This window comes from Eulemur rufifrons, chromosome 5, assembly GCF_041146395.1.
Source record: "Eulemur rufifrons isolate Redbay chromosome 5, OSU_ERuf_1, whole genome shotgun sequence".
NCBI lineage: Eukaryota > Metazoa > Chordata > Mammalia > Primates > Lemuridae > Eulemur > Eulemur rufifrons.
In genome coordinates, this window is record NC_090987.1 from 49923611 (window position 1) to 49939819 (window position 16209).

General features: G+C 34.2%; 1 protein-coding gene across 1 annotated transcript in view; it reads left to right on the top strand.

Moving 5' to 3' along the window:
• NDUFV2 (NADH:ubiquinone oxidoreductase core subunit V2) overlaps positions 1–14648 on the top strand; it is a 30813-nt gene extending 16165 nt beyond the window's left edge. The window contains exons 3-8 of the mRNA XM_069468264.1: positions 613–675; positions 788–904; positions 3889–4057; positions 5348–5457; positions 7456–7532; positions 14499–14648. Of these exons, the coding sequence (XP_069324365.1) occupies positions 613–675; positions 788–904; positions 3889–4057; positions 5348–5457; positions 7456–7532; positions 14499–14592 (630 nt within the window). The 3' untranslated portion in view covers positions 14593–14648. The remainder of the gene's footprint in view (positions 1–612; positions 676–787; positions 905–3888; positions 4058–5347; positions 5458–7455; positions 7533–14498) is intronic.
• Positions 14649–16209: the final 1561 nt, after the last annotated feature.

A 16209-nucleotide genomic window follows, 5' to 3' on the forward strand; every position in this document is an offset into this window, starting at 1 on the left:
TATCAAATTGGCCACATATTTAAGATCATTATCCAAAGTTTCTGTTTTCTTTCCTCTTTTTGGTTTATGTCCTTTAAAAAGCAGAACTCTGAGAGTTAACATATCAAGAGATTCAGTTCTGTATTTATGACACATACATAACATTAATTGATGTGTTAATCTCAGTGTGACTCATTTGATTTCCTGTTGACATGTCATTTCTTGTCAGTTTTGGAAGCGGGCCTGCTTTGCTCTTCTATGGCGAAGAAATAAAGTTTCTTGCTATTCAGTTTATGGAAAATATGTGGGGAAGAGATGGTCCTTTTGTACCTTCCCTCAAGTAATGAGTCTTAACCTTTTTGTTTGTTTTTGTGGTCCAAAAGCTACTTCTCTTAACCTTTAAAAGGTGTTTCCTAAAACTTTTCTAAAATTTTGAGTTTTGCTAGCTTTACTTTGGTAATCATATGTATTAAATGTGTGTTTAGTCATTCTTTTTGATAGAAGGACAGATTGACATATATCATGTTGTAATTAAAATGGAGAGATTAAACAATCAGTAATAGTGTAGTGATGTGTACAGTGTTATTCACACATTTGAGAGAATTTGGAAACCCTTTTTTTTTCTTTGTATAGCACAGAGATACTCCTGAGAATAACCCAGATACTCCATTTGATTTCACACCAGAAAACTATAAGGTATGACTAAATTAACATTATAATTAATTTACAGAATATGTAGTAGCTTTCATATGTATAAAGTGGGTGTTTTGTTTTTGTGTGTGTGTGTGTTTTTTTTTTTTTTATACAGAGGATAGAGGCAATTGTAAAAAACTATCCAGAAGGGCATAAAGCAGCAGCTGTGCTTCCAGTCCTGGATTTAGCTCAAAGGCAAAATGGGTGGTTGCCCATCTCTGCTATGAATAAGGTACTGGTTCATTTTTGCCTTAGTTGGAAAAGAGGAGAGATTATGTATAACTTCCTTATGTTGTAATTATCCTGATAATGTCCAATGTCAGAATCTATGAGTTTGGAGCCCTTTAGGCATTTATATGTATCCTTGAATTATATTTTTGTTTTTGTTGCTTCCTTAACGCAGAGAACTGAAGTAGACTTTTCTATCCTTGCAGGAAATAGTGGAAGCATTATGGTGAAAGAGGGTTTTTTTGTTTTGTTTTGTTTTGTTTTGTTTTGAGGGAAATGGTCATAATAAAGATCCCAAATATGTATAATTTAGTGTCAAGATACTCTGAAAATTGGCATAATATTTAAACATTGGAATTACAGAAAAAAAAGATCTGGTCACAGCTAGTATGAGTCTTTTTAATATTTTACATCTTTGACTATAAGGCTTTAACAAAAATTTATATAATATGTGGTATTTCTGCTACCTTGGAACCAACAACCTTCAAAAATGCTATGGGTGACCCATTTTGACTAACTGTATGAAGTTAGTCTATTCATACATATTTTAAGATTGATTTTTTTCTAATAGTTTTCAACAGTAATCCAAATTTCAAGTTTATTCATGTCTTATTAGTATGAATAACTACATTTGTGTGGTGATATAATGTATCATTTACAAAGTGCTATACAAAAACCACATACTATTTGATTCTTGAGAATCACAACTAAGCCATGTTTTATAATGGAAATATTTTTGTCTGATTTTTCTCTGGACTGACTTCTTCATTGGCAATGAAGGTTTTGAACTAGGTAGATCTCTTCCAATTATTACGTTGTGATTTCTAAGTGACAGAGCTGGGACTGAATTCATTTCCAAATCAGTGCATTTTATACTTGACCGACTGTCACAGAGATTCTGCTGTAATTCATTCTTCTTATCACTTTCTAGACTTTATTTGGTTATAACTATTAGACTAGACCATCATCTTTCTTGGAGAGTAGGAATGTCCTGAATTTATCTAACAGAATCCCTAATGCAACTTTTGGGTTTAGTTTATTTGCTTGGTACAGTACTCCTAACCTTGTATGGACCCTTAGTACTTTTTTCACTATGAAAAATGTCATAAAGCAAGTTTAATGAGGTACTATCCTGAGTAAAACATGGTCAGGTAGTTATTTTTTCAATAAATCACGTTTCTTTGGGAGTTACATTGTTTTTTAAATTAAAATAGCCAACTTTCTAAATAATGATTTAGGTACATGTTTCTAATTATGGTTTTTGGGTTTCTTCCACCAAAATTCATGTTTTTAGTAATGGCAAACCTATTGGAAGTCTTGTTATTTGGCAAGCTTAGCAGAGGAAAATTAAATAAATAAGAAACTAAATGTGAGAACATTTAAAAAAATAAGGCAGATATGGTGGCTTGTGCCTATAATTCCCGCTCCTTGGGAGGCTGAGATAGAAGGATTGTTTGAGCCTAGAAGTTTGAGACCATCCTGGGCAACATGAGACCGAGTTTCTAAAAAGAAAAATAAATATTGTCCTAATCTGTTTAGAGTTGGATATGTATGGGGGAAGAGGCAGGAAATAGGGTATAGAGAATAGAATCAAGATTCTTTCCACTTCACATTTGGAACTTTTATTTTAATGTTGCTTCCCTTCCTCTGCCCCAACCCAAGAAAAACCCAGCCTTACAACAAAAAAATCCATCAGCTCACTAATTATCTCTTTAATTGTCACTAAGGCATAGGGAGGTGTGCAGCAGAATTCTGGGGAGAGCTTTTTCAAATTAAGACAATCAGGGTCTCACTCTAGATTTATTAAATTATTTCAGTAATAGGGCTCCAGCAGGTGTATTTTGGTAGAGAGCTCCCCAGATTCAGAGATGTATCCCTGGTTTAGAACCACCAAATTAAATAGCACAGCTACTTTATCTGTCATAAGTAAGCCATGATAGATATCTTTTGAGAATACATTTCCTTTAGAATTGCTAATAGAGAAAGTTCCACATGTTTTTCATCTGAATTTCATTTAATGAGCTCTTCTTTTATGCCAGAACATGGATATATGTATAGTTTTAAGAATGCCAGATAGGAAGTCTTACTGATACTGGGTCACCTAGAAAGTTGTAGCTAGGATTATAATCATGATAGACTGTACAAGGATCAGCCCTAGCAAACTGCTGGAAAGCCTTATTTTCTCTAACAGACTTGCCCTAAGAGAGGCATGCTGAGATAGTGATCCCCTTAGTCCTGAACCCCAGGACATCAAAACAAATAACTAATATTTTCTATTAATGCCTTGATGCGAAGGGTTGGGAAGTACTTGTCTATAAGATCCAGCTTTTGAAAAGAGTATTGTGATATGAAGTAGAAGTAGTGTTTTGTATTATTCTGGAGAGGTGTACGTGTGTTTGATGTATGTGCATACATATAGTATGCAGAGATATAAAATTTTGAGTTTACATATCTAAATGCAGATATGTAAACAAATATGGATTAATAGCTTTGATTCTCAACCTTTTTTCTGTTGCTGTACCATTTGCATGTACTATACCTCATTAGTAACATCAAGGCTTTTTTGATGAAGGGTTTTAAAAATCTAATTGTTTCCTTTATTGGGGTTTGGCCACTGTATTTTTGCCATTTAGACAGTTTAAATTACAAAATATGAGTTGATCAAAGTAGAAATTCTTAACAGTGAAAGACTTAAAGATTTAGAGAAAAAGAATATCCTTTTGCAGAGGTGAGGAGTGGGGTAGAAGGAGGAAGTGCTGTAACTCCATTAGCTTTTGTGCTCCGTGTGGTTTAAGTGTAAGATGTCTGCAAAAATTGAAGGGTTTATATCTCGTAATTATCAGATGCAAGTATGTTTTCCACTGTTGAAGAAATTTTCTGTTTTTACCAAAGTGAGGCAAGGTTGAAATTGTACTTTTTAAAACATATCTAAAAAGCTCAATTAATAACAGTATAATTCGCTTATTTTAAAATGTTCTAATATTTTAGGTTGCAGAAATTTTACAAGTACCTCCAATGAGAGTATATGAAGTAGCAACTTTTTATACAATGTATAATCGAAAGCCAGTTGGAAAGTATCACATTCAAGTCTGCACTACTACACCTTGCATGCTTCGAAACTCTGACAGCATACTGGAGGCCATTCAGAAAAAGCTTGGTATGGGATACATTATATTTGTAACTTTGATAAAAAAATAGAATTGTCTTTATAGATTTGATGTATTTCTACCTAAAGTTGCCAACATCTGCCAGCTTATTGGATCCGTATTTTCTCAGTAAAATTTTGTCTTTACTATTGTTTGCCCACCTTTATTTCTTTCTATTTTGTATAAGTTTTCCTTAGTTCTCAGCCTCAAAGCTGAGTTATCTACCATCTTTTCTTTTTTAGTGATTAAGTATGTGTGAAAAGCTTCTAAGAGTTTTAAAATTTTCATTGTTTAGAAAATTATGTTTCACTTACTGTGTGATAGCATGGGGTATGTAAAAAATGACTATTATTGCGCATGTATTCTTCCAAAGAGGCCACAGAACAAAAAGAGTGTAGTAGGAATGCTTTCGGAAGGGAAATTTGAAATAGGTGTTATAACAGTAGCATTTAAAAAGTAAAGAGGCATTTTTTCGTACAAAATGCCATTGCTGCATTATACCTATATATGCCAAATGAAGTAAAAGGACTTATCTTTTAATTTTGTTATTTAGTATAAAGTACTTGCATGTTGTAAAAATAGTTGGGCAGTATATCAAACAGAAAGCTGAAGTTGGCTCAAAATCTCATCCCCCAACTCCAAGGTGTAAATTCTGATAACAGTTGGGTGTATTTATTATAGATTTTATATCATGTGAATTATTAAATACACAAATGTATTTATATTTACACTTTTTATACTTTATTTTGGCTATCTTTCTGTAGCACGATATATATGTCTGCTTCATTTTTCTATTATAAATTAAGTTACTCTGCAATGATTTCATGTACACACATCTTTGCATACTTGTCCTGTTATATACTGAGGTTATTTATAAGAAGTAGAATAGACGGGTCAGACTTTACCATATGTTGCCAAAGTGACTTCCCTAAATGTATGAGAGGTACTCCTTTTTCATATCTTTAATAACCTTTGACATTAAAAATTTCTGAGTTTTTGCTAATCTGATAGTGTGACTGATTTTAGTATAATTTTCACAATCAAAATGAAAATACAGTCTGATGCACTGCTATATAACAACAAACACTGGAGATGAGTTTGTTGAAATTTGATTTTTTTTTAAAGGAACAAGTTCACGTAAATCCTTGCCTGTTATATAAAGAGTTTCTTTTTTTAAAGAAATGTAATACTCTTAAATACTTTTTATATACCTTTGTAATATATTGTGGATTTTCTTTTTCTTTAACCAAATTGCTGTTAAAATATAACCTAATCCTAATGGAGATTATTTATATTTTTAGGAATAAAGGTCGGGGAGACTACACCTGACAAACTTTTTACTCTTATAGAAGTGGAATGTTTAGGGGCCTGTGTAAATGCACCAATGGTTCAAATAAATGACAACTATTATGTGAGTATTTCATTTAATATAAGCTAAAGTTGTATGATATCATATTTAAAATATCTTAAATATTGATTTTGTGTCCTGTAAATGTTGGTTCTAAATGAATTATTCATTTAGAAGAAGCTGTTAGGGTAAATATCCAGGTTTTTAAAAAATTATCTTTAAGTATTTTTGCATTTAACTCCAGATGATGACAAATTTTGTAAACTTTTAAATTATGAAAAATTTAGTAATTTACATATAAACATATAGAATAACCTTGGTGTAGCAACTACCGAGACTTAACAGATAGTAACATTTTGCCACATTTTACTTCAGATATTGTTATCATCATCATCATTTGTAGAAATAAGCTAGATACACAGGTGAAGCATCCCCATCCCAAATCTTACTCTGTTCCTTTCATCCCACAAGATAACCATTATCATAAATTTAGTGTGTATTCTTCCTATACATGTTTTTAACCTTTTTCTATATATGTACATAGCCAGACTAATATATCGTTTTAAAAATTTTACAGAGATGGTATCATACCTCTCTCTAAGTACTGCTTTAGCTGGATTTCACAAGTTTTGCTGTTTTTTTTTTTAATTGAGCATTTGGCAGGTTTTGCATTTTGATTTTTTTCTTTGACCTGTTGTTTAGAAATATTCTTAATATCCAGATATGTGGAGTTTTCTAGTTATCTTTTTAAAAAATCACTTGCCACCCTAATTATATCATGGTTTTCATTCAGGATATCTTGTTGGGTCATATTTCTTAGAAATTTGTTTATGGAAATTCTTTGAGGACTGCATTGAAGGTAGATTATTCTGGAAGGGATTTGTGGCCAGGAAGTGGCTCATGCCTATAATCCCAGCACTTTGGGAGGCCAAAGCGGGAAGATTGCTTGAGGCCAGGGGTTAGAGACCAGCCTGGGCAATATCGAGACCTCCATCTCTACAAAAAATTAAAAAACTGGTTGAGTGTAGTGGTGCGCACCTGTTGGCCCAGCTTGAGCCCAGAAGTTTGAGGTTGCTATGAGGATGCCACTGCACTCTAGCTAAGGTAACAGAGTAAGACCCTGTACAGAGAGGAAAAAAGGGATTTGCTTTGCTCCTTTCTTGTTCCTGGAAGTGCTACTGGCCCAGGAAAAGCCTCTTTCCTTATATCCTATGTCTTTCCAGCCCCTCAGTGCAAAAGGTTCCAGACTAGCAGTTTTCTTTGAGGGACAGTTTAATTTCTAGTTTACTCTTATATTGAGGGTATAGCTTTTTGGGATCTTAACTTTGTGTGGTTTGGATGGTCTCTTTAGAGTCTCTTGGGCTGGAATGGCTTTGTCTGTTGCCCCTCTAGGCTTTGAAACCCTGAAGCCAAGTTTTGCTTGGTGTTCCACTTGTCCAAAATATGGCTTTTCACTGAGTTTTTGGCCTCTGGGTATTTATTTCTTGATTTAAACAGGAATTAGACATTCAAGGCTTTGTATGAAGCATTAGAAGTCTATGGATGTATTTGTCCAAGAGATAGAGATTCTTTCAGTAGTAGTTAGAGCTTTGGATTACGGATAGATACTAGGCATCTGCTTACAAGTTACTAATTACTTTTTACACCCCATTGTTTATTCAAGGATACAACATTTATTTAGCATATGGCTTGGCACTATTCTAATTTATATATTTTCTCATTTATTCCTCAAAAACATGCTGAAGTAGGTTTACAAATAAGCAAATTTGGGGATGCTGAGTAACTTGTCCAAGACTACTAGTAAGTAGAGGGGGCCAGGACTCAAATGCAGATGTATTTCACTTCAAAGCACTACTCTGTATCGCCTCTTCAGCTATAGCTCTTGTTGTATATTATATTTAGCACTCTATGCTATATATAGTAATTATTCAGTTGTTGCTACCTTGGTAACTATCTTGTGAGCTGAGAGACAGTCAGACAATAAAATAGCTGGTTTTGGGAATTAATATGCTTAAGCAGGAAATAGTTTCAATATGACTATTGTAATTTGTTTTTTCCTAGGAGGATCTCACACCTAAGGATATTGAAGATATTATTGATGAGCTCAAGGCTGGGAAAATTCCAAAACCTGGGCCAAGGTATGCTTTTGTTTATATATATGAAGTTTTAATGGCTTAACCTAAATTAATCTTTCACATAAACTTAATCTTTAAAATTTTATACCCTAAGTTCATAGAAATTAGCAAGAGCTTTGGATAGTATCTAGAGTAAGAATTTTTTTCCCCCCAAAACCCTATTAGATAATTATCTGATATCTACCTGAGTATTTATAGAGGAGGAAAATTTACTACAAATAGAAATCTGTTCCATTGTTTAAAAGTTCATACTGCTAGAAGACTGACCCAAAGACTCTCTCCTCTATTTGCCACCTAAAAATCCACTTCTGTCCTTTGAATCAACACAATTTTTTTCCCCCCGAGACAGGGTCTCACTCTATTACCTAGGCTGGAGTGCAGTGGCACAATCATAGCTCAGTATAGCCTCGAACTCCTAGGCTCCAGTGATCCTTCTGCCTCAGCCTCCTGAGTACCTGGGATTATAGGCACGTGCCACTGTGCCCAACTAATTTTTTTATTTTTTGTAGAGACAGCATCTTGCTATGCTGCCCAGGCTGGTCACAAACTCCTGGCTTCAAGGAATCTTCCTGCCTTAGCCTCTTAAAGTGCTGGGATTACATGTGTGAACCACCATACCCAGCCAACACCAGATAATTTGAATACCTCTTCCAAATGACAGCCATTCAGTTACTTGAAATAGCTATTTTGTCTTCCCATACCTTTTTCTCAGATTGAATAACCACAGGTTTTTCATTGTTTTTCCTTATATAACACAGCTTTAGTCTCTGTCCTCTGTGGGTTTTCTAGTTGGCTCTAGTGATTTTAATGTGATACTTAAACTAATCATAGTATTTGAGATACGTGCTGAGTAGCACAGAGCATTTATGGGACTGCCTCCTTTGTTCCACACATTAAACTTATAATAATGCAGCCTAATTATATCAACCCTTATTTCAGATACATTATACAATTAATTACATTTAATAGTCAGAATGCCTAGATCTTTTTCTATTTATCCATTGCTTATCCAGGTTGTTCCCATCCTATAGTTGTGTTTTACTAATTCCTTTTTTTCAATTATGAACTGAACTTTTACTGCTAAACAAGCTCCTATTTCATATCTAAATGTACAATTACTCAAAATTCTCTCTTAATACTAGCAAATGTTTGCATGGTTTTATATAGTTGTAATCCCTCTGTAAAAGTTTTTTCTACTTAAGTCATATAAACTTTTCCTTCTCTCAACATGTTTGTAGGTTTAATGATCATTTAGTATTCTGACGTTTTTAAAAGAGCTGTTATGTGCTCTTTATTCTCCTGTTTAAAATTTTTTTTTCTAAGTTTTATTAAAAATAATAATTCCCTGAAGTTGAATTGCTAAGTATAAGTGGTTCTATAGTTTCCTCTCTAGAAGTACTCTCTCTTCCTTCTGGCAGACTAATAACCCTACTTAGTGAGAAAATGAGGTCAATTCAGGGTAACTTAAGTTGAATACACACTAGCTGGTCCCTGTTAACTATTACTTTCTTTTCTCATAAACATACATATGCTACTTTCAACACCCTAAGTCTATAGAATTTGCTTCACTTTTGGGGGTACACTTGCTTTGTTTTAGGAGATACAACATTTCCATTGTGAAAAATCATTCTCCTTTATGGAGGCACCTGAAGTGAAACCTTTTGTTGTTTAACATTACAGTATCTTTCTTAGCTACTGGTCCTATCCCTTATTCTTGCTTCAAATATAGCTACCCTCCCCCCAGAAGAGTTCATGTTTCATAGTATTTTTCTACAAACTTCAGCTCCCTTTTAGGATTCAGATGTTTTTTAAATAAGTTTATGCTATTCTTATGTCTGTACTCAAACCCATAACTTCTTTCAACTTCTGGATACTTTTTTTAATACCTCAAGTGAAGATTCCCCTGTGAAGTCCACTTGAGTTCTTTAAATGGCCCCCTTTCTTCTGATTAGATGGTTTATAATTCTATAGTCATAATTTTGTTGTTTAGAATCTCCTACTTTCCTTGTTAATTCTGTGATCTACAGTTGACAACATGAATCCAGTATTACTCTATTGCCACGCAAATAGGCAGATAGTTGCTTAGTCTACTTTATTGCATCACATTACATTACATACGCAACACTCATTTATTTCACATTTTTTGAATGTCTGCTGTGTGCCAAGCAGTATTTTAAGTTATGCATAAAGTTGTAAACAAGATCAAGTTCTCATATATCTTATATTCTAGTGATGTAGACAGATGACAAATGTAATATCTGAATGAGAAAATGCTATTAAGAAAAATGAAGTAGGATTAGGGGATAGAGAATGATTGGGAATAAATTTAGTCAGGAGAGGCCTCTTGGAGATGGTAACATTTGAGCCATGACCTGAATGATAAGCTGGAAGGAACCATGTAAATAGGTGGAGGAACAGTATTCCAGAGATGGGGGGGCGGGGGGAAGAGGACATATCAAGGTTCTAGAGGAAAAAACAGTATGTCTACAATGAGGTGACTGAGGAAGAAAGTGGTGAAAAGGATCAGAGAGGGAGATAGGAGCCCAGATAAGAAATCTGGGTTGAATCCCAAATATAATAAAAAGCTGCTGTTGGTTTTCAGTAGGGAATGATATGAGCAGTCTTGTTAAAAATATTGTCCTAGTTGCTATGCAGAGAATAGTTTAGAATGTAGTGGATATTTGAGGCTGAGGAATTATGAGGATTTCTAGCTTTTTGGCTTGAGCATCTCCATGATTCCTTTAACTAAAATGGAGAAGATTTGGAATAGGGCAAAGTTTGGGGTTAGAAAAGTCAGGAATTTTGTTTTAGACATGGTAAGTTTGAGATGCCTGTTAGACATCCATGGTAGAATACTGACAGACAGATGTGAAGCTGGAATTTAGGGCTGGAAATATGACTGGAGATTCATTACTTATTAGACGTGGTTTTTAAAGTCATAAGCCTGGGTGGGAATGTCAGGGATGAAATTAGAATTTGTTATTTTTAACATGGGAGATACTATAACATTGTATTTTAACATTAATAAGCAGAAACCAAATACTACAGTTAAACATTTTTAGCATCTGATAATAATAGGGATGTTGCTTGTCATTAGTTGTATACAGTTCTTTACTGGGATTTTCGTGGCAGTTTTCATCTGGATTTGAGCCAAAGACTTTAGAATCTTTAGTGTCTGAACCTATTTTTATTTTTTTTACTGATCACACCTCTTATTTAGAAGGCAGAGATAAATCTACTTATTTTTCAATAATTGCAGAGCATCCATCAATGGTGTATAAAGCTTGTATTTGGACATGGTAACAGTAGAATGTCTTATCGGCACAGGCAAACAAAACCTTTTGACTTTACCTCCCCAAGTTAATATCTTGGATATATAGATAATGAGAGACTGAGCTAGCAATAACCGTAATACAGTTATTCTTTAAATTAACCAAAGCTGCTAATTGTTTTTATTGGTATTTTTATGATAAAGTTCTCTACTCACATATTTGAAAGAGGTTCTAATTGTGAGTCTTTGAGTAATGAAAAACTGCAAGAAATTAAACTGCTTCAATAGTCACTGATCTCTGGGTACCACCACTAGGTCTGCCCTGGCCAAAATTAGTAAAAGACTGATGTCTCTATGGCTCACAACTGCTTTTTTCTTATTTTTGGTAAATGACTGTTAAAAAGAACATATTAAACCAGCGGTAAGGCAATGAAGTTGACCCTTGAAACATGGGGATTAGGGGCACCGACCCATGTATAACTTTTGACTCCCCAGAACCTTTACCAGTACTGTTGACCTGACCAGAAGCCTTACTGATAACATAGTGAATTAACACATTTTATATGTAATATTTATATGTACCATATATTTTACAATGATGTAGGCTAGAGAAAAGAATATGTCATAAAGAAAATCATGAGGAAGAGAAAATATATTTACTGTTCATTAAGTGGAAGTGGATCATCATAAAGATCTTCATACTTGCATCTTCACTTTGAGTAGGCTGAGGAGGAAGGGGAGGAAGGGTTGTTCTTGCTGTCCCAGGGGGTGGCAGAGGCAGAAGACAATCCACATATAAGTGGACCCACGCATTTCAAACCTATGTTTTTCAAGGGTCAACTATGCTCTTTCTGAATTTTGACATTAGTAAGTATTTGTGTGCTGCAATTGTTCTTGTTTTCAGTTAATTTAAAGCACTGAAAAACAACTTCTAAATCTGGTTTCATATTGCTAATAGTTCTTTTTAGTATAGATTAGTTTATAACTACTTTTAAATCCAACTTGAATTCTTCATATTTAGTTTTATAAAGATCTTAAATTTTGCACAATTCTGTGGGGTGCAGGTAATATCTGAAACATAAAAAATATATAGCTAGGCTATAGTACCAGTGTGGTTGTTGAAAGATGACTGTAGACAATAAAATCACTTTTGGTTTTTTATACTAAAAGTAGGGGCAGTGGTGAATATATCTCAGCAATAATAAAAAGGTAAGCACTAAACTTCCATAAAGTAGTTTGTCCTTAAGCCATAAAACTTTACAGAAAGGCCAGGTTTTCTAAAATGCAGATGAGCTAAAATGATACATATGCATAGAGTGTTGGAATGGCTGAAAAACTACATTTACGTTTTGAAGTTTAATGAAACAAGGTAATTATTAGATGGCATTTTAAACATGAGATACCATGGGAAATCATTTTTTGTTAATTACGTGAAAAACCCTGGTGTAAATTGTGGCTGTCAGGTGAATGGATAGGGCTAAATCACTGTCTCTTGACTGTCTTGAGACATGTTTACAAATGGGGCTAGGGGAGAATTACGTTAGTAGTAGATTAAACAAAATTATAGGCTTAACTGAAGGATTTTATAAGTTTTGTAATTTCTTAATATGCATTGTGTGAGTGGCGGGGAAAGGAGATGGTTTGAAGCCAGACATAGTGGACCACTGGAACCCCCTTTTTTTCTCTAAAGTATGCCATGGGCCAGGCATGGTGGAGCATGCCTGTGGTCCCAACTACTCGGGAGGCTGAGGTGGGATGATCCCTTGAGCTGAGTTCCAGGCTGCAGTGAGCTATGATTTCGCCACTGCACTGCAGCCTGGATGACAGAGCCAGACCCCGACTCTAAAAAAAATAATAATAAGGTATGTCAAGGGATTGTAATTTCATGGAACAAACTTTAGGAAATTCCAGGCCAGATTATTCTTAAAATAACTACCATATGCAAAAATGCCGTAATCCTGTGAAGAGTTCAGGAGGTACATATGATTAATTCTATTTATTGTTTCAGAAACTTCAGTTACTATAATCTTCCTAAATTGATCCTTTGTGTTGGTAAAGAGGGTATCAGTATTAAGGAGCTTATTATTAATTTAAAAAGACCCATATCTATCCAAACTGATAAGCATTAAGATACCAAATGCTCAGCTTTCAGGAGACTTCTAAAATGAAACATATCATATTCCATTTTGATATTTGATCAAGAGAAAAGTTGTGGACAGAGAAGTTCAACAGAAGGGGTAGCAGAACTTAAACCACAAGTGGGACTCTAATAAAGGAAAAGGTCGTCCAAACTAAATTCATTTCGTTATTTCATTGGCAGTTAAAAAGCAGCAGTTGTACCTAGTTAATATAAAAAATGACAAAGCCAAATACTGTTTTTTGGTTTTTTTTTTTTAAGTATCATTTTGCCATTTACCCTACAACATGAGTTTTAGGTTCTGACAGATAGTATATGACTGCTATTTGATCTGTTTTTATAGTGAACAAAAAGACCTATAATGCAAATTTATCAACTAATTTCTGACTTTGTACTATTGTACATTACGTGATTACTTGTATTACTGTGGTAACTTGAAAGATCTTCTAAATGATTATGTGGTGTCATTTTCCTGTCTCCTCAACAAAAAATGATTTCCTAGGGCTCTAAACAACAGATTTATAGGATTGGTGACGGAATGTGAAGGGCAAAGCCAGAGGGGGTTGAAAATATATAAGCTGAACAAGTTCTTCAGCTAAAATCTGTGGCAGGAACAAGGTAAATAATTTAGCAGAGCCAGGGAATGGTGGGGGAAGGGTGAAGTGATAGGGAGTAGGTGCTGAGCTGTGCTCTAGCAACAGAGGTCAGCCAGGGCAGAGGTGAGCAATTACCTGGGAAAGTATGTGTGGGGGTGAAAAAAAGGCAGACAGGTTCTTCTTCCTCTGCTCTCCCTCTTCATAAATTCCTCCATCAGGACCTGTTGTTTTCTGCTATTTGTGGATGTGGTGGCTACTCTGGTCTTGAAACCTTTTTTCAAAAAATTATTACTATTTATATAGCCTTAAAAAAACATAAATACAAATAGATTTTGACTTCACTGCTTCTAAGGGACGTCCTCCCAAATTTTCATATTTCTCAAGGAATCCAGTTTTCAGTTTTTTTTCAGTTTCCAAATATAGTGTATAAATGTGTATATTTATTCTATTCACTGTGACAGTGGATCTCACTTTAAATAAAATCCAAGTATAAAAAGAATAAATATAGTGCTCTAGTTTATTAAAACATGTTTTTTAAAAATCTTCTCTGGGGCTATTTTTTTGGGGGGTGGGCAATAGTTCTTTACTCTGATCTTTGGGCAGATGCTGGATCCGCCAAACCTTGCTTTCTGTAGCTATAAAATAAAGCCTATACCATTTGTCTCATGGCATTGTTATAAACATTAAATGAGCTAATGTATGTACATTGCTCAATAAATGAGAACTATTATTAGTGCTATTTTTATATTTTTCATATTTATGAGTTTTGATATGTCTTTTCATATTTAACTTTAGGAAGAGAAAATCTTGCAGTAGTTGATATGTTTGAATTAAATAATACATGCCAGTTCTTGAGGGAAAAATAGTTACTTAACTAGGCTGTTGTGAGATAACAATTATAATTTTTTAAGTAAAAATGTATGAATGTTAATCATTAACTTAATATTACTTGCTTTTCTTTTCAGGAGTGGCCGCTTCTCTTGTGAGCCAGCTGGAGGTCTTACCTCTTTGACTGAACCACCCAAAGGACCTGGCTTTGGTGTGCAAGCAGGCCTTTAACTTACATTCAACTGTAAATATGTCACTGGAGAAATAAAATATGAACTTCCTATCTATATCAACTTTTTATATTATTTATTCCGCTCTGTGTACATCTTGGTGGTAACCTAGCCCCAACTTGTAGATGTAAGTATTATGTCAAAATGACAGAGCACCATTTTAAAGTCTTCCACTATCCATGGCTAACTATGAAGACATTATTACACAATCTAGTTAACAGTTACTCCAGTGTTACTCGTTTTCTTTTTTTTAATTCTTCTTTTTCTGAATCTAAGCACAGAAACGGAACAGTGTCACTCATTTTCAACTGCCAGGTCACTTTTATCAATAATAGCTTACTGTGAAGTAAAAATTCTGTCAAATTTCAAATATATTTTGCTTTCCCATCTTAGCCACAGCCAAGTTTTAATCCCTTTAATATTTTTAAATTAATAGCATGTAATTGTTATTGTATTTCCAACTGGTAAGTGACACCTCAAGCACACTGTAGGTATAAGAAGGATAAGGTAGTTGTCTGTAGAAGCATTATCATTCTTAAAAAAGAAAGGTACAAAACACTTTGACATTACCCTTGGCTATTCTGACACTGCAAGTATACAAAAAATAATTGGGTGAGGAAATTGGAAGTATAATCATGAGTGGAAAAATCGGCAGATATGCAAAATATATTGTATAGAATAGATATTACCATTTAGAAGGATAAAACCTTTGTATTACCAGTTCAAGAAACTAGCTTTAATTTTTTAGTTTTGCAAATGATAAAAAAATAATAGCTTTAATTCATGAATAACTCTAATCAAATTGTTTCAGGATTTCTTAGAGTCACTGTTTGACCTTGCTTTTGAGACAGACTATTTACTAGTAATTATGATGCCTAAAAACATGATTATTTTTAAGTATGTCTTTAAGAATTAGGTTTTTTACTTGAGAGAAGGTAAACAATAACAATTTTCCAAATGGCCTAAGTTAACACAATGAAAATGTCTTCCTTCTATCCTAGAGCTCTCTTGACTTTCTCATAGGCAATTTTTTTCTTTGTATTTCATGCCATAAACACCCAAATTAAAATGTTACGCTATTCCACTTCTAGCCATAGGGTGCTCTCTTACTATTCATGTTGAACCAAATGTTTTATAGTTGGAAGAAATCAGGAACCTAGAAAAGGAAAAACTCCTGATCTTTAACGCAGGTTTATGCTTTATATAGTAATTTGTTGGGACTTGGCCTTCCCGGAATAGTTTAAATGTCACCTCATCCTCCGTGATGACATCTGAACCCTCAGTTTATTAGTGACATAAAGGACAGTCTTACAGAAATTTGTAACTGCACTCGTTAAGTCACAAAAGGATGCCGTAGTAGTTTTTAGAGGCCACAGTTAACAATGAGGGAGATGATGGTTTCCCGCAGAGTATGTAATTCCGTGGGTGCTTAAAGTTAAGACATGTACAAATTGTTGCGGATTAATCTCTATGTAAATCAAATGCGCACAGAAGGAAGTCAGAGCACATACTGCTGCTATGCAGAGATGGTAAGTTTTCGTTATGCATTCTTCCCCAGTACCTGAGCAGTTCCCTCTTAAATGCTCAATACCACATGTGGAAGAATGCACTGAATTTC